The sequence below is a fragment of the Enhydra lutris genome, unplaced genomic scaffold, assembly GCF_002288905.1.
Source record: "Enhydra lutris kenyoni isolate GAN:26980312 unplaced genomic scaffold, ASM228890v2 scaffoldscaffold16, whole genome shotgun sequence".
Lineage (NCBI taxonomy): Eukaryota > Metazoa > Chordata > Mammalia > Carnivora > Mustelidae > Enhydra > Enhydra lutris.
The window spans coordinates 9,561,260-9,579,875 of record NW_019154100.1 but is presented as its reverse complement, the minus strand read 5'-3'; the positions used below and the strand labels follow the sequence as shown (position 1 = coordinate 9,579,875).

Below are 18,616 nucleotides of genomic sequence, written 5' to 3'. Positions count from 1 at the left end.
GGTTGGAGGTTAGGGAGAGGTTAGCTAGCTGGGTTTCTAACTCAGATTTGGAGTGAACTGAAACACCATCTGCTGAAATGGAGATTAGAGGAGGCAGGGAGGCATTATTGTGAAGGAAAATAATGAGTTTGGTTTACACCAGGTAAAGTGAGGGTGCCAGGGACCTCCATGGCGCTCATGACACGGCATGAGGAGAAGCCTGGCCTCTGGTATCATGACACATGAAATTAGGTAGCGCTAGGAGATGAGCGATGTTAACAGATTATGACAGATGGAGCATTCTAGGAGCTTTGGAGGGGAGGGCATAAGAAAAGTACATCCAAAATAGAACGCCAAGAGCCACATAGAGGGAAACTGAGCCCCCGCTAGGTCTCCTCAGGTGCCTCTGAGATAGCAAAGCTTACAAAGGACTTGAGCTTCCTGGATAACCCTCATCTCCGGAACTTCTCACCCCGGCTCTCTCTGCAGAAGCTCCAAGGCAAGACTGAATTTTAAACGAGTGATCCTGACAGATTTTAGTCTGAACAAACATATATGCACTGATAGTCACAGTTATCTCTGTCATATGTATATACAATGTAGACACACAAATACAAAAACATACATACACACCTTTATCTAGAAGTATGAATACAGTCTCCAAACACATTAAGTGAATCTCTCCAAACTTTTCAATTCTCAGTTTTCCCCCAAGCCCACCCTAGGCAGTACTGTAAAAAAATCATCTCAGAAGTCCTAGGAGTCCTATTTCCCTTACCGTGTCTCCCTTTCCTTTCTCTGTTGCCTCTGTCACTCCTTACGGCATCTAGCGTTGGCCTTCCTTCGTCGTCGTCTTTCTACAAAATCTGTTCTTAGAGAAAAATCTAGTTATTTATACTTTCGTGTGAAATCTAAGTCAATGGGTTTCCACCTCCAAGGACTTACATATTAAGCATTTTAGCTTATCGTGGAATGAACTTGAGGTTCACTAAACATCTGTGTATGGGGGGGTATGTTGGGAAATACAGAGAGCAGACAGATTTCCCAGCTTCTACTAAATTCATAACTCCTTGGTAACCCCCTCCTCTGTGACTCTTTCAGGCCAGTCTTAGGAAGCTAAACATGCACATCCATTCTACTCTGTTCTACTCCTGAAATCTCAGGACCAGTAGTACTTGCTTTGGGATTTGTAACATTCTACATTTTTACTAATTTATGTACATACCTCAACTCTCCTAATGGATTTGAATTCCTTGAGAACCTGATCTGTGTCTAATTAAGTTGGTGTCCCACTCATGACTTAAAATGTGTTTCATCTTTCACACAGTAGATGCTCAGTAAATACTTAGTAACCCAGTGTGTCCTATACCAAATGATAGGCTAAAAGAGAAAATTTTCCTCAGTGAAAGGCATCAATTATACTGTTTTTAAAAAATCCTTCTTTCTGGGTTTAGCCAGTTAGGTTAAGATTTCTAAGATATAAATGGGAGTGGGGCAATAAAATCAAGTAAACACCATCTAGTCAGACTAATTGGTTATATCCATTAATGGTCCATTAAGCAAATAAACATATCAATTTCCTACTTGAAATAACTTTTTGTCATTCTGAATACATTAATAAAGTCATGGCAGCACACAGGTGGTTTGTTCACTGGAACTTGTTTCTTATAACAATATTCTAGATTTCTTTTTCCATTTGAAAGAATAGGAAAGAAAGAGGCCCTGTCTACCTTTTCCATAAAGCTTCTTTTTGTATTATGAAAATGTGTTCCCTGATTGCAAGTAACTTAGATAATGGGCCTCAGAGACATATTCCTCTTGATGGAAAGGAGGCTGTGGGGTTTCTGTGCAGTGATTCCACAACAAGGCAGTGAAGGGGAGAGTAAAGCGAGTATGGGAAGGGTCCCTGTGGGTAGCTCTGCACCAACTGGAGAAGGTGGTGGAGGAAGTGGGAAGTTGTGAGTCTTCTCCTTGCCTGTATTATTATCAGGACACATAGGCCAATGCTCACTTCCATGGAGGAAATGTACAATTTATTGATGTAAATGACAGGAAACGAACACAGTGGGCTGACTGCTGGCATCCCACGCTCTCTATGTACCCCTTCTCATTTAGTAAGACCCTATCCCTGGTCCCCATGCCACCTGCCTCATTTCTCCCCTCCTGTCATTATCACATAGCTGCTGCAAGGTCTTTATCTCATTTTCACTCTTACTGGCTCTCGCATGTCTCACCCTCCTTTCCCTGCAATATTTACTCATTCTTACTTCACCCCGAGATTGGTCTAGAGAAGGCCACTTCTGAAATGGGTTCCCCTGGCAAGGTTTTAAAAAACGAGAGCCCTGGACAAGTTCTGACTTGCTACTGGAACTGGATGTGTCTTGTGTCCCTTCATCCTAAAATATGACCATGGGCTCTATCCTCAGTTCTGTTGTGGTAACTTTTAGTCTCCTGCCTATGCTCTGAGGCCCATTCTCTTCTGCCTCTTCCAAAACTCGGACCTTGCTTCATTGTCGTGCCAATATTTCCTTTCCTGCCAATATTTCTGACTCTGTCCCTATAGCTATAAGCTTCAGATTCTTCCATCTGAAAAGATCCTTTAACCCTCTCTTAGTTCATGTCCCTCTTGCTACTAGCCTTTCTCTATCTTTCTATAATAAAATTATTCCATAGGCCAGTCTCTGCTGTCTCTGCCTCTTTGTGTCACACACACACACACACACACACACACACACACACATATTTTCCTTTCTTCCCTCTCAACTTCCTCAGTTCCCTTTACTTGGGAAAACCTCTGACGTCAGGCTACTGCCTCTGATATGCCACTGAACCTCTGCTGGAAGAATGACCAACAATACCTTAATTGCCACATCCTTATTGCTGTCCTCTTATTTTCTCTTTTGCATCAAATACCATGCCCACTCCTTTCTTTGGTTTTGAGAGTCCTCTTTCTCCTTGTTCCCCTCCCAACCACCTTAGCATTCTTTCTTATTTGCTTCTGGGGTTTCACTTTCTGTTTACTCCTTAAATATTAAACTCTTTACTTTTCTAAGATTGGCCCTTAACCTTCTTCTCTTCCTTATGTTAACAACTCTCCAGTCTGCCTCCCCAGTCCAGACTTTTCTCCTGGACCCCAGATTCACATTTTTGATCATGCGGATCTTATTCTGGGTGTTTTGCAGGCATTCGACATGAAATATGTTCACAAAGCAACTTCTCCTGATTGCCATCCATAGGGGTAGAATCCCACCAGGCACCTGGCAAGAAACCTGGAACACGTCTGTAGTTCTATTGTTACTTTATCTTCCACACTTGGTATTGTCGACTTTGGTCTGTTTTTATCATCTCTCTATCCATGCCATCAACTCTTTTCTCCTCATCTATCCTCTACAATCTGAGACTGAGGTCTGATCATTTCTTGTCTATATTAATAATATGGTCTCAGAACTCTTGTCCTCACTTTTCTACAAGCTTTCCTGTTTATTCATTTCTTGTTGATAGCATCATTTCATTTCATTTATTTTTTTACTCTTAAAAATAACATCATTGAATTATTCCTCCTATATATAATTACATTTTGGCCGAATTACCTTTAAAAAACCTGTGTATAATACAATGGCATATATTTTAACTGGTTATTAAGCCTCCATGACAGTACATTAGGAAAAATAATAAAAACATTTGAGTACATCTGTATTTTCTCCTAATATCTTGTTCAAGTAAAATTCTATGAGTTGTCCAGTCATACTATACTTATTCTTTTTTTTTTTTAAAGATTTTATTTATTGGACAGAGAGAGAGATTACAAGCAGGCAGAGAGGCAGGCAGAGAGAGAGGAGGAAGCAGGCTCCCCGCTGAGCAGAGAGCCCAATGCGGGGCTCGATCCCAGCACCCTGGGACCACGTCTGAGCCAAAGGCAGAGGCTTAATCCACTGAGCCACCCAGGCGCCCCTACTATACTCATTCTTAAAGGAAATATCCTATTTGCATTTGTTCATGCACTCTTGCTGGGATAAAGTTCAAGTCCGTGTTTGTATGTCTTCAGTCTGATCCTCCTCCCCCTTCTCTTCTCTCCAGAGGCAGTGACTGTGGTGTGCGTTCTGCCAGTCAGGTTTGGGACTGCTTAGATCCCACTTTTAGAGATAGAAGTCATGTTAGGGTCTAGTTTTTTATTTTAAAACGATGACATAAAACCTAAAGGAATAGAATAATTAATCCCAATTCCCCTCTTACAAGCCATAAGAGACTCTTAATCTCAGGAAATAAACTGAGGGTTGCTGGAGGGGAGGGGGGAGAAGGGGACGGGGTGGCTGGGGGATGGACATTGGGGAGGGTATATGCTATGGTGAGTACTGTGAATTGTGTAAGACTGATGAATCACAGACCTGTACCCCTGAAACAAATAATACATTATATGTTAATAAAAATTATTTAAAAAGTGATAATAAGTAAATGACACAAACATACTGTGCAACTATTAAAAAACAAACAAACAAACAAACAAACAAAAAAACAAAGTCCCCTCTTTCCTTCTCTCTCCCTCTAGCCCTTTCTCAATTTATCTAGTGGCTACTATTTGCTGGTCTATGCTATAAAGATTTTTAGAAGACAGAAAGGAAGGAAAAAAGGGGAGAAAAAAGGGAGAGTGATGAAAATGGAAAATATGGCACGGTTTAACTTCTTTTATCAGGGAGGTGATAGTTAACATGTGTGAAATTGGAAATGATAGACAAATAGTGTCAGAGTAAAGGCTAACTTCTCTATGATTGGGGGCCAAATAGAGCCTTAGGACATGCTGTGCACTAACTGGAAGGAAAATGTAAGTACTGACTGGGTTACAGGGCAAAGTCTTGCCCTGGGGGGATGGTTGACTTTGAGGGCCTGAGGCAGAATAAAGAGGAAGGAATGAAAGATCATCACCTGGGGTGCCCAGAGGTTGTTCATGTGTGTAGGAGACAGATTGTGGATGGCCTTTGTACCTCGTTGAAGAATTTCTCACCTATCAAACTAGTAACTATCTCTCTTTGCATTCAAAATAGCTAATAAATGGTGGTCCTTTAAGAAAAGACACTCAACTGGTGAGAGTGGAAATTGTAAGATTTTTCTGGAGAAGACTATGTCTTCAGAAGCCTTGAATATGTGTGTTCCTTAATCCAACCATCAGCCCAGTGGTTTCCAACAGGAAAAAAAGAGCAAAGAAATTGAATGTTTAAAAGAGGGTATTGTTGTTATATATTTAAATATAGTTATGTAATTACATGGTATTTTATGGTCACAGTAGAATATATGGAACCATAATATAGTAAATTAAAAAAAAAATTAAAAACCCAAACACTACAGAGTATTTTTCATTTAAAAAAATGCACATAGGAAACAAATTGAGGTAAAACGGATAAAGTTGAATATCAACAATGATTATTTCTGGGAGATGGGATCCCTTGTGATTTTTATTTTCTTCTTGTTGCTTGTCCAAATTTTCTAAATTCCCTTCAATGAATGTTTTTGTAATAAGAAAATTATAAAAATGGCAAATCATGGTAATTATACCTTTGTTTAAATAATCTGAGATCTCATGTAACCAAAAGATAAAATTGTTCTCCTTTATGAAAAAAAAAAAATTTCACTTGTGCTAAAACCTGAGGTAGCAGTAGTAGTCAAAATTCTCAAATGCTGTGATCGAGAAAGCAAACACACACTCCTAAACTTACGAGAGGTCAAGAATAGCTTATGAGGCCTTAAGGCATGAACAAGGCAATTTTTTTTTTTAAGATTTTATTTATTTATTTGACAGAGATCACAAGTGGGCAGAGAGGCAGGCAGAGACAGGGTGGGGGGAGGCAGCAGGCTCCCTTCCGAGCAGGGAGCCCAATGTGGGGCTCAATCCCAGGATCCTGGGATCATGACCTGAGCCGAAGGCAGAGGCTTTAACCCACTGAGCCACTCAGGGGCCCCAAGGTAGTGGTTTTAAGGCCAAGGTAATTCCTTGAAGGAAACAGCTGTCTGGCACACTTCCTCAAAGGAATCTTCTCACCTGACAGGATACCTAAATTGTAGCCTCATAGCTGTTGGCTTTTTTATGTTTGATAAACTATTCCTTAGTCAAGCTTTTAACTTATTTTTTCCTTAACAAAATATGTGCAAGCAAATGAAACAACACCAAAAAACAAAACAAAACAAAAACAAACTGTATTTCTTTCTTGAAACAGGCATTTCTCAAATTTCACCGATAGCCAATGATTTGGGGCAAGTTCTTCAATCATTTGGAGCTTTAGATTCCCCTATAGGAAATGAAGTACTCGCAAAACTTTCCTTTAGCCTTCAACTTCTTCTGTTCAACAATGATTATAAAAGCTCACATTCAAATCGATATATGTACACACAAGGTCATTCTCAAAGAAAGAAGAATGATAAGTGGTCCACAGTTTTACCTCCATTTGTCCCAAAAGTTGAGTTTTGGGGCTAGTGAAAAGTCACGACTGTATTTGAATTGAGTGCTTTTCTATCAGGCTGATGACCAGACTAGTACCAACAGAAATTTACCTGGTAGTACTTTAATCATTGTAAAAAATCTGCACACATAAGTGACAGAATTGATTAGCCCTTCCTCACGCATGCATGTGTGCGTGTGTGTGTGTGTGTGTGTGTGTGTGTGTGTGTTTGTAGAGAATCAAAAGCACAGTAGCTTAGCAGATCCCAGAAATAATCATTGTTGATATTCAAGTGTAGTTTTACCTCAATTCGTTTCCTATGTGCATTTTTTAAATGAAAAATATGCTGTAGTGTTGGGGTTTTTATTTTTTTAATTTAATATATTATGGTTCCATATATTTTACTGTGACCATAAAATACCATGGTGACAGCTGGCTCTGGTCACAGGATAGGATGATAGGAACTACAGGAAAGAAGACATCAAAAATGACTTTACATAGTTCACAGATTTGCCTATTTAAATAATTAAACAAAAAGGAAAAAAAGAAAAGAGGGTCTTGAAAGGATAAATGACCATCCTGTGCCAAGAACAAGATAAATGATTGATTCCATTCCCTGTAGCTGGGGGCCAAGGGAAAAAAGATAAAAGAACTTAATTGGTCCCATAAAAGATTGACCTTGCCCCCGGCAATGGTAGATAAGAATAACTGACACGACTTTTTTTTTTTTTTGAAGCAAAATACCTTTTTTTCCTTGTCTCATTACGTATCATAAATTTTGATAAAACATGGAAACTTGAGTCCAGAAAACCTGCTTTTGAAATTATTTCCCTTTGTTCCTTAGCTAACACACATTTCTAGAACTTCTTAGGAGCCACGCATCCTGCACCATTGACATTTGCTGGAGTCCAGATAGTAGAATGAGATGAAAAGTGATTGCTACTGTTTTTATTTCAGCTGTCTCTGCCGCCCCCATTCCCAATCTCAGAATCAACTGAGAGTTTGTTGTAGATATTTTGGAATATATTGTTAATTTCTCTAGTGTTAATAAATGGAGAAGGAAAGGCTATTTTTTAAAAAAGGTCAAAGAAGCTAGTGGCTATTTCCCCTTCCTCATGCCAGTAACTATGAAAAAAATGAAGATTAACTACTCCTGAGCTCATATCTTTCATGCCCTGCATGCGGATCTCTCTGGAAGGCCCAGCACAAAAGCATTGGTGCCTGGCAGTGGAAGGGTCCATAACTTAGGTACTTGGCAATGCATGACATAGAAGAGGAGTGTCATTTCCTGAGCTTTGATTGAAATAATATTCGGGATTTGGGAAGAGGAAGCAATGCTGAATTTTTCCTTAAATGTTCCCCAAAGCAAACTAGCTTTTCTGACTTGATGTCACCAGAAACAAAAACGTGATTTTTTTTCCTCTTAGGTCAGTGTCTCTGGAGCCCAGGACAAAGAGAACGAGTCTCCAGAGCCTATCTGGGCTGAAAGCCAGACCACCAGTCATTCACCTGAGGCCACTACCACCGAGGGGCCATTGCTTGGTCTCCCTGAGAATAGGGCAGAGGGTCTGGAAACCAGAATTCCAAGCCCCATCTTGGACTTCCAGCCAGAAAAGTTGGTGCACAAAGGTAAGAGACACCTGCCAATCAGCTGCTGTGTCTACAATGTCAAGGCCCAGAAAGGGCAGGCTCTTAAATCTCGTTCAGAAAGAACAAGTTTTGACTCTAAAGAGGGAGGACAAAAGACACTTTTCATTTTATTATATGTCAAATTATAACACTGGCTATAGAACAAATTTGGTCAGTAAACAATTTTAAAGTTCTTATAATGTTTATTGTTTTTTAAAATGTAAATGCCTTTAGAGAGGCTTGTGTTCTCATTTTCCCACAGTCTACCACTCCCTGTTGTCTTACACGTGGCCTTGACTCATGCAAACATTTGAATATTTTGACCCCTAGATTGTAGAAGAGAAAAAAGCTAGAATCTAGATTCCCCCTCCTCAACATATCTTCTATGGAGTTACTATCTATAGAAATTAATCATTACATACAGAGTTTCTGAAGGACATGCGAGAGAGACAAGGTCCTTGCCCAAAAGAAGCTCAGAGATTAGCTTGACAAGGTACACAATATACATTATTTAGTTATTATTTTTAAGAGTGGAGATAGTGAAAGTCTACTGCTTTCCATTTGGTCTAAGGAGTCTTCAGAAGAGAAGTGGACTTGAAGGTTAGTTTTAGAAAATAAAGGAATTGAGATATGCTCCCCATCTGGGGAAGCGATTCTGGGAGTTGGAGAGAGGACTTGTTTTGTTTGAGAAATGAAGAGAAATGAAGCTTGCAGCACATAAGCTGTCTCACAGAACACAAGTCTCGGGCAGCAAGTACCTATTTGGTTTTTGTGGCTTTTTTCACCTTGGAATCACTTCTTTAGGTAAGAAGAATACTAATCAAAGCACAAGGAATACCACGAAATAAAAAGAGATTTAATGAATGGCTTCATTATTGTAGTTCTCCTTTTTGTTATTTTTCTTTACAGTGGAAGTATTTCTTAGATTAATTCATAAATAGACATTAAAAGCTCATGTTTTTATTGTCTTGTAGGAACAGCTCTTTTTAAAGAATTTTTTTTTTTTTTAAATTTAGAGAGAGTGAGGACAGTGACAGAGGGAAAGGGAGAGAGAGAATCTGAAGCAGGTTCCCTGCTGAGCATAGAGCCCAACACGGGGCTTCATCCACACCCTGAGAACATGACCTGAGCTGAAATCAAGAGTTGGACCCTTAACTGAATGAGTCATTCAGGCACCCCAAGAACTCCTCTTTTAAAAAGAGGATTGTGATATAAAGAGAACCCTTCATTTTATTTATTTATATTTTGGTAACATAAAAGGGTTTTCCTTTTTCAGTAGGCGCAATTACATGTGATCACAGTGGCACTTCCTATGAACATACTGGGAATGAATGTGTACCGAAGGCTGGGATCATCTTTATTCCAAATGTTGATCTGGTTTGAAATCAAGTCCAAAGTAAATGAAGAAATTCTATTCTTCTCTTGTCGACTAATTCCCGCAAGAGTATTAGCTAATGAAGGTTCACCATGCTATGCTTCCAGGGAAATAAACACTTTTAATAAGGTTTCATGAAGATCAAAAATCTTTATGTTTTCAAAGGAGCACTTAATGGTGACATGGCAGGTAGTGGAGGAAGTATTTTAGGTAGCAGGGAATCTGTTTTAACTTGGAACCACATTTTCTTAGTTGGCGCATTAGGGTACATGGGGAATAAACTTCATGAAACTCTCACTTTTCATCTTTTCAGGGAAAGACAAACCTATAATAACACTCTATCCTTTTCTCACTCTAGATCCTAGATGCTTGGAAGCCCTGAAGCCAGGAAACTGCGGCGAATATGTGGTTCGGTGGTATTATGACAAACAGGTCAACTCCTGTGCCCGCTTTTGGTTCAGTGGCTGTAATGGCTCAGGAAACAGATTCAACAGTGAACACGAATGTCAAGAAATGTGCATTCAAGGATGAGTAAGTGAACCAACCCCTAATGAGTCAAGGCTGCGTCTCCATCAGCAAACCTAGAAAGAACCTCTATAATTTCAACATATTCACCCAATACAAATAAAACACCACATTTGAGTCTATACTAAGTACTTATAATTTATAAGCATAGTTGCATCCTTATAACTACCCTAGGATATAGGTAGTAATTACTGTTATCAGCAAAGAAGCTGAGGCTCTGAGAAGTTCAGGGACTCCTGAACAGTTACCCGCCTAACAAGGGGCATAACAGGGGGATTTGAGTCAGGGATGTGTAACTTTAATGCACAAGGTCTAGCTACATTACAGCCTGTGATGTGATTCTGACGGCCATTAATTCTTATTCAATACATTATGTTGGATTAAACTCTTATCCTGTCCCAACCTCCTCATCCCGGCCAACCTCCAGTCCCTCTCACTGGCCTCAGGGCCCACCCCCTTACAGCCCTGCCTGTAGCAAAGGAGATGGTAGGGAAGCATTTGAGTTTGGGAATTAGAAGGGATGGTAGCATGTCTGTGCATAGCAGGTGATGAGATAAGAAAGACATCCTACTTGGAGGAATCCCAGCAAGATGGTGACTGGGAGATGAGAGGCACTGGAATGGGAGTGAGGTGCTGAGGGTAGTTAGATTTTTGCCCTGCTAGCTGTGAAAGGGATAGAGAAACCAATCTGAATGAAAATTACTTAACTCAAATTTATTAACAATTATTACTCCCCATTCCTCCAACATGTTTGGTAACAAAGGCTTTGTTGTGTGTTTAAACTCCATATGTAAAACAAAACTTGTAATTTAAATATAAGAATTCTTTCCACAAGGCACTTGATAGCCAGGCACTCCTTGAAGCCCACATCCACTCTTAAACAGGGTATTTTTTTTAAATATTGTATTTATTTATTTGACAGAGAGAGAGAGATCACAAGTAGGCAGAGAGGCAGGCAGAGAGAAAGAGGGGAACAGGCTCCCTGCTGAGCAGAGAGCCAATGCGGGGCTCGATCCCAGGACCCTGAGATCATGACCTGAGCTGAAGGCAAAGGCTTTACTCACTGAGCCACCCAGGTGCCCTAAGCAGGGTATTTTAAAGACAAGACTTCCACTGGAAAATGAGCCACCATATTGAAATACAATCCAACAGAGTAACAGAGAATTGGGTCCATCACTTTATAACAATTTTGGGACATCCAGCCAGGAAAGATCATTAGCTCTGAGCTGTGCTGAGATAGCATTTGTGTATATGTCATCTTCAACACACTTTTTTCTTCTTTCAGGCCTATGACCCTCATTCAAGTTTGACAGTACAAAACAGGGCACTCAAGGAAGAGGGAGCTGGAAGAACAGCCATCTGAACAAACCAATTTTGTGTGGCTTAATTAAGATTTTATTAGATAATATTTGGTACCACGAAAGAATATATGCAATATACTTGTAAGTTACCAAAATGATAATAAAATTAAACATCAGTGAACATATCGCAGCGACAGTGAACCAAACACAATCAATTCTGTTGAAGTTTCCTGTGTGGACTTTTCCAATCCCAGCCCCCCTGTTTACTGCCAGGGATAACCCTTCTTGAATTTTGTGTTTACCATTTCACTTTGCTATTGGGTTTTTATATGTAATTTTACATGGAAAATCATATATAGCCCTATGTTGCTCTCCACAATACATAGTCTTGCTTATTTTAGACCTTTATAAAAATGGGGTCATATTCTAGTCTTCCTGCAACTTGCTATTATCATTCAATGTTATCATTAATCCATGTGTTCTACTATATCTAATGTATTCCTAAATAACTTATATCATTTAGTTTTTTGAACTTTAGAAAATTTGTTTCATGAAATTCTTTGCAACTTGGTGTGTCATTACATTATAATTCACACATGTCCATTTACTTTCAAAGTTGTATCATATTCAGGTGACTATATCACAACATATTTAACCATTGCCTTGTCTATGATTAAATTGTTTCTATTTAATTTTCTCCCCCTGGTCCATCAGTGTTGCTCTGAATGCTCTTAGATAGTTTTGGGTGCATGTGTACTAGTGTTTGTCCAGAATATATACCCTAAGGTGGAATTGTAGGGTTGCAGGACATATAAACATTCAAAACTAGTATATTATACCAATTTTTTCCCAGACTGTTTAAACCAATTCATTACAAAGTCCTAACAGTTGTATATAAGAGTTTCCATTATTTGATATTCTTGTCAACACTTAGTATTGTCAGACTTCTTCATTTTGCTAATAGTGGGTATAAAATGGTATTCTATTTTAAACTGACTTTCTCTGGAGGCATCTTAGCATATTTGTTTTGTATCTGTACTAAGCCTTCTGTGAAGTATCTATTGGTATTTGGAGAAGATTTTTCTTTTTTTTTTTTTTAAGATTTTATTTATTTATTTCACAGAGAGATCACAAGTAGGTAGAGAGGCAGGCAGAGAGAGAGGGGGAAGCAGGCTCCCCGCTGAGCAGAGAGCCCGATGTGGGGCTCAATCCCAGGACCCTGAGATCATGACCTGAGCTGAAGGCAGAGGCTTAACCCACTGAGCCACCCAGGCACCCCTGGAGAAGATTTTTCTATTGGATTGTCTTTTTCTTTTTGAATTTCTGGCGTTTCTTACAGATTTCTGAAATTGAATTCCTTGTTCATTATTTGTGTCCTCATATCTTTGGGGTTGGTCTTTTTATCTTACCTTTCTTTTTCTTAAATGAGCAGAAGTTCTCAATTTTAATGCAGTCTAATTTACCCATCTTTTCTTTTGGGGTTAGCACACTTTTTTTCTTGTTTATGCTGCTCAGCCTCTTAGGCCCCTTTCTTGGGTAGGAAACTCCCCCAGGACAGAAGAAACCCCTCTGGGTACTGGGTGTATGTCTCTGGATTTCTATCTGCATGCATGATAATTCCTTATGATCCTATTAGTACTGTGTTTTTTTTAGGTGGTGGTTTTTCCTTCATCTTCTTTTAGCTATCCTCAGCATCAAAGTGGCTCTGAGCCATCCTGAGCTACATGGATGGCCATTAACATATTTATTTGTTGTAGGATGGAGGGTTTCGGGTATATTCTTACTTCCTGGAAGCTCAGCAGTGCATTAAAAGGCATGTATTAGGGCACCTGGGTGGCTCAGTGGGTTAAGCCTCTGCCTTCAGCTCAGGTCATGATCTCCAGGTCCTGGGATCGAGCCCCACATTGGGCTCTCTGCTCAGCGGGGAGCTTGCTTCCTCCTCTTTCTTTCTCTGCCTGCCTCTCTGCCTACTTGTGATTTCTCTCTGCCAAATAAATAAATAAAATTAAAAAAAAAAAAGGCAGGTATTAGTCACTATATGGGTGTTGGAAAGTAGAAAGACCCTTTAGAATGTCCAGCCTGCTCTTTTGTCAGAAGCAGAAGTATTTACATTCCTTCTCCAAACGCTTCACAACTTCGCCCAGTTAGAAAACTGATACGCAAACATTTTATAATTTTGACTTGGGTGTTTATCCCATTGTCTGAAATGTCTTTCTCCCCTTTCATGACTGACTGACTCCTATCACCACAAGGACAATTGGCAGGTTTCCTTTGCACTCCTTGCTCATCTTTATCAGTTGGGCTATGCGCAACACTGAGTGCCAAAGCCCTTGACTTACACCTCCATTCTGACCTTCCTCCTGAATGCAGTCTGATCTGCCTTGCACTTAGAGCACCTGCATTAATTTGTTTTTGCTGCTCTTACAGATTACCACAAATGTGGTCACATAATCATCACAAATGTATTAATACTATAGTTCTACAGGTTAGAAGCCCAATGGGCTAAAATCATGGTATCAGTGGGGCTGAGTTTCTTCTGGAGGATCTAAGGAAGAATCTGTTTCCTTATTTTTTCCAATTTCTAGAGGCTACCCATAATCCTTGGCTGGTGGCCCCTTCCTCTGTTTTCAAAGCCAACAAGAGCAGGTTGAATTCTTCTCATGCTGCTATCTCTCTGGATCTCTGAGTGAAGCTGGGAAAGTTCTCTGCTTTAAGGACTCATGTGATTAGAATGGGTCCACCTGGATGACCCAAGATATTTTCCCCTTCTCGAGGTCCTTAACCTTAATCACATTTACAAAGTCCCTTTCATCATGTAAAACAATAGTCACAGGTTCTGAGGATCAGGGAAAAGGCATGGTTGGGGTCATTATTCCACGGACCATAGCACCTATATCCTTTACTGGTTTTCCGAGCTTAAAAACAATGCAGGCCTTGTTTATTTCTGTGTCCCTAGTTCCTGGTACATAGAAGAACTCAATACATCTGAAAAAAATATTAGAATTCACTTTATAAAAGTCATTACAGAAATAATTAACTACTAGGGCATCTCTTCATGTTTTTTGGCCATCTTCTTTGAATTACCAATCTCTATCATTTTCCTATTGTTTTCCTTTTTTATTCTTTTTGACTTATTACAGCTGTGAAAATTCTCTTACAGGTTGCATATAGGTTACATACACAGGCGAATCTTTTTCTCTCATTGTATTATTTACTTTTTGTTTAGGATAAACGCTGAGACTAAAATTGCCAGTCATCAAAAACATGATTAGGGCATTTCTTGCAGTTAACAAAGCTGAGGTTTCAAATGAATAAGAATGACAGAAATGATCTAACATATTTCAACATTTTGGTAGGGTTTTTTTTTATTGTTAAAATTCTTGAACAGCATAGTTCTTAATAAAGTACTAAAAATTTCTTAATGTCTTAATTTAAAATGAAGACTTTTTAAGATACATATATATAGCCTATGAACTTTTTATTTAAGAATGGAGAAACAGAATATCCGATATTATCTTCATCCCTACTGGCTTCCTAACTAGCTTAAAATGAGAACGTAAATCATCATTTTTTTCCCCAGAATTCTCAGATCCTTATATTCAGCCTCTTGGATCCTTTGCTAGACAACACTCTCTCTGACTTTACCCTTTGTTTTGCTAATCATGGGAGGAGGTCCTGAATCTCAAAGTGGGCGAGAGAGTGATACTTTTCACTCATTGACATATCATGTTTCTCTAATTCTCATTTTTATTTATTTGGGAGGGGGCAGAGGGAGAGAGCATCCTAAGCCACCCAGGCACCCCTAGCACATCTCCATTCTAAATATTCTATCGCTGTGGAATATGACAAACCTAAGACGACTATCATGTCAAGAGGAAACATGGGAAAATGTCCTTCTACCTTGGAAGCAAAAAGAAGCAAGAATTACCTTGTAGGAATTCTAAATAGCAAATAGGACTTTAGATTGCAAAGACAGAAAAATTAAGGACTTCTTTCCCTTTTTCTCTCTGCAATAGACCAAACAGAGGCTATTATTTTCACCATCCTTCAGATTTGCCCTTAAACTCCATACTCACAGTTTCTTTACATCATTTTTAAGAACTGAAAAAATTTTCCAGTTATTTGCTCCTTAGCATATTAGTTGGTGCTACCTTAAATTTATCATTTGGCTGTTTTCCCTCTCCTGCATTTTAATGAAGAATGTTATGGTTTTATCAGTATCTGCAGCTTGGTTGGAATTTTTCTCAAATTGATTCTACTCTGAATAATTTGTTGCTCAAGCTTATTTTCAGTTGTTTAAAACACATCTCCGGGGACGCCTGGGTAGCTCAGTTAGTTAAGCAGCTGCCTTCGGCTCAGGTCATGATCCCAGCGTCCTGGGATCAAGTCCCACATCGGGCTCCTTGCTCATCAGGGAGCCTGCTTCTCCCTCTGCCTCTGCCTGCCATTCTGTCTGCCTGTGCTTGCTCTCTCTCCCTCTCTCTCTCTGACAAATAAATAAAAAAAATCTTTAAAACACATCTCCGATGGGAAAAAAACAAAACCCAACAACTGCTGCCTTTATGTGATTGTCTCATCTCTAGTCTTCCAAGAAATAAGTATTGGAATTTGTATAGATTTTTTCTGTGGTATATGACATACTTTACCATTAAAAAAATAGTGACAAATGCAGCAAAATGGACTACAATTGTGCCTATGTTAGAATGTTACTCAAATTTGTTCCCATATAGAAAGTTAGAAGCCAAGTCTATTAAATTTCCTTCTTGGGACCCTCCACCTTCACCACAAACCAGGAGTCCCTCTACTCCATGTCTCTGTGAATGTTGCAATCACATAGTCAGTGACCTTGTCTGGCCTCTGAGAAACATCCCAGCTCTTTCCTCTCCCATATCCCCAGATCCAGTTGGCCGTGCATGTGGCGCCATCTTCCTCCTTGCTCTCTCCACCATGAGTCTGTTGTTGCTTCCACGCCGGCCCCCCTCCTATCCCTCATCTCCGGTCTTTGCCCACCCAGCGCTGTGGAGTCCCACGGAGTCTGACCCACTCATTCTCCTCCTTTAAATGCCTTAGCGGCTCTCCATCTTCTTCAAGACACACAGCAAACATCTCAGCATAGTATTCGAGGGCCCTCAGGACATTTCTGTTGTTTACATTTCTAGCTTATTTCCCTCTAGGTCCTTATACATGTTCTTCAATTCAGCTACACTCAAACATTTGCTTCATTTTGAGAACACCATCTATTTCCCTGTGGAGTTTCCCCTTCTTCACTGCCTCCCTGACTGCCTCCCTCTCCCCTTTCTTCACGTAACATTATGGAATTCATCCCATATCAGTAGATAAAGAGCTACTTTATTTTCAAGAACTTCACAGCTGCTCATTTTATTTAATCAATCCATCTTTGCTGAGCCTTTAAACATTCCCAATCTTTTATTATTATGACCAAGACCTCATTGAATATCCTTGTATTCAGTATTAGTTTTTGTGTAAGTATATCTATAGAATAGATTCACAGAGCAAAATTGTAAGGAAAATTATAAGGACAAAGAGAATGTACTTTTGATAAGTATGTCAAAGTGCCCTCCTTCAAGACTGTGCCAATTTATATTCCTCTGACATATGAGTGTGCCTGCTTTTTCATCTCCTTGCCATCATCAAGTGCTAGCCATTATTTGATTTTTACTCATCTGATGGCTAAAACTGGAACCTCACTTTTGTTTTATTTATTTGACAGGCAGAGATCACAAGTAGGCAGAGAGGCAGGCAGAGAGAGAGAGGAGGAAGCAGGCTCCATGCTGAGCAGAGAGCCCGATGCGGGGCTCGATCCCAGGACCCTGAGATCATGACCTGAGCCGAAGGCAGAGGCTTTAACCCACTGAACCACCCAGGAGCCCCCCCCTCACTTTTGTTTTAATCTGTATTTCTCTTTCATTTTGGGGGGAATGTTGTTCCCAAGTGCAGCACCCCATGCCCACAAGAATATGTATAGAGAACAATAGCAAAGAAAAGCAAAACTCAACATCATTTTCTATACTTTGAGCCAAGTGCTAGGGCTGAGTTCTCTGCCAAGAATGGCTGGACCATGTGGCATCAATTGGTCCTAGGTTAGTTCATCCTAAACAGTTTGTAACCAAATGCCATCTAGCATCTAGCATATTTTTTAATGCTTTGGGGAAGTAAGCAGAGAAAGACATTCATTCATTCATTCATTCACTCACTCAACAGCTACTTACTATGCACCAGAAACCATCTCTGCATTTATGAAGCTTATTTTCCAGGGGAAGAGAGAGAAAAGAGTCACATAAATGCTAAATTGAACCTAATATGTGAAATACTATGATGTGCTCAGTACAAGTGCTAGGACACTTGGTAATTACAGTAAGAGAGAACAAGTCTTCAATGCTATGGAAGATTATAATTGTTCACAACTATTCTTTCTTTCTTTATCAATGCCATGCTTCCTGTGGGTAGGTCTACTTTCCCATACATTTAACTTTGGGCTTTGGTATTGACTTGCTTTGGTCTACAGAATGTGTACAGATGTGAGGTAGGCCAGGACTGAGCAAAAGTTTTAAATGTGTTGCATGCTTTGGCCTTGGATCTCTTGCTCTGGACCTTCACCAAGGAAATATCATGCCTTCACCTTGGGTTCCGGAATAACAAGATGCATAGAGCTGAAATGAATCCAGACAACCCAGTTGGACCAAGCAAAGCTAGCTGAGCCCAGCAGAGCTGGAGTCAACTGCAGCCCTCATGTCATGTAAGCAAAAAAGAAATGTTTTCTGTCATCAGCTATTTAGATTTTGGACTGTTACAACTGTAACAGTGGACAAATACAAATTCCTATTCCCAGGCTTGTCCTCGCATGTACGTGTAGGAAAGGCTGTAGCTTCTGACTTGGCTGACCTGAGTGAGAAGAGTGCATCTATAGGAGATGGCAGGGTCTCTTTCCTTGTAGGAAGAGGTTCTGACATGTCTACTATTGCAGCTTCTTGGAAGAAGAAAGAAAAAGAGAGGGACAATTTTGCTTCCAACCAAGATGAAGTAACAGTTTTATCTTTATTTACAGATTTATCCTTATTCCTCCTACAACAACCAAAACCAGACAATATATAGGAAACAAGAGTTTGCAGAACACTGTAAATCAGTCAAGGAAGAGCAGTGATCCCCATAGGCAGGAAAGAAAAATGAAGTGAGCCATGCGACTGCCATAGCCTACTGCTCTGAGATCATTTCCAAGCCACAGTGCAAAGAAGATGAACAAAAGTGGAACTGGCAGACTCCTTGGTTGAGCGAATGAGCTGAGTCCAGGTAGGTTAAGGTGACTAGAATTCTGAGGAGAATTCTCCTAGAATTCTGAGGAGAAGTTCTCACTCTGTGAA

At 39.8% G+C, this 18,616-nt stretch overlaps 1 protein-coding gene across 1 annotated transcript in view; it reads left to right on the top strand.

Moving 5' to 3' along the window:
• The window catches only part of LOC111147328 (collagen type XXVIII alpha 1 chain), a 149,421-nt gene extending 138,151 nt beyond the window's left edge, over positions 1–11,270 (top strand). The window contains exons 34-36 of the mRNA XM_022503319.1: positions 7,835–7,973; positions 9,770–9,942; positions 11,222–11,270. Coding sequence (XP_022359027.1) covers positions 7,835–7,973; positions 9,770–9,942 — 312 coding nt within the window. The 3' untranslated portion in view covers positions 11,222–11,270. The remainder of the gene's footprint in view (positions 1–7,834; positions 7,974–9,769; positions 9,943–11,221) is intronic.
• The last annotated feature ends 7,346 nt before the right edge of the window (positions 11,271–18,616 follow it).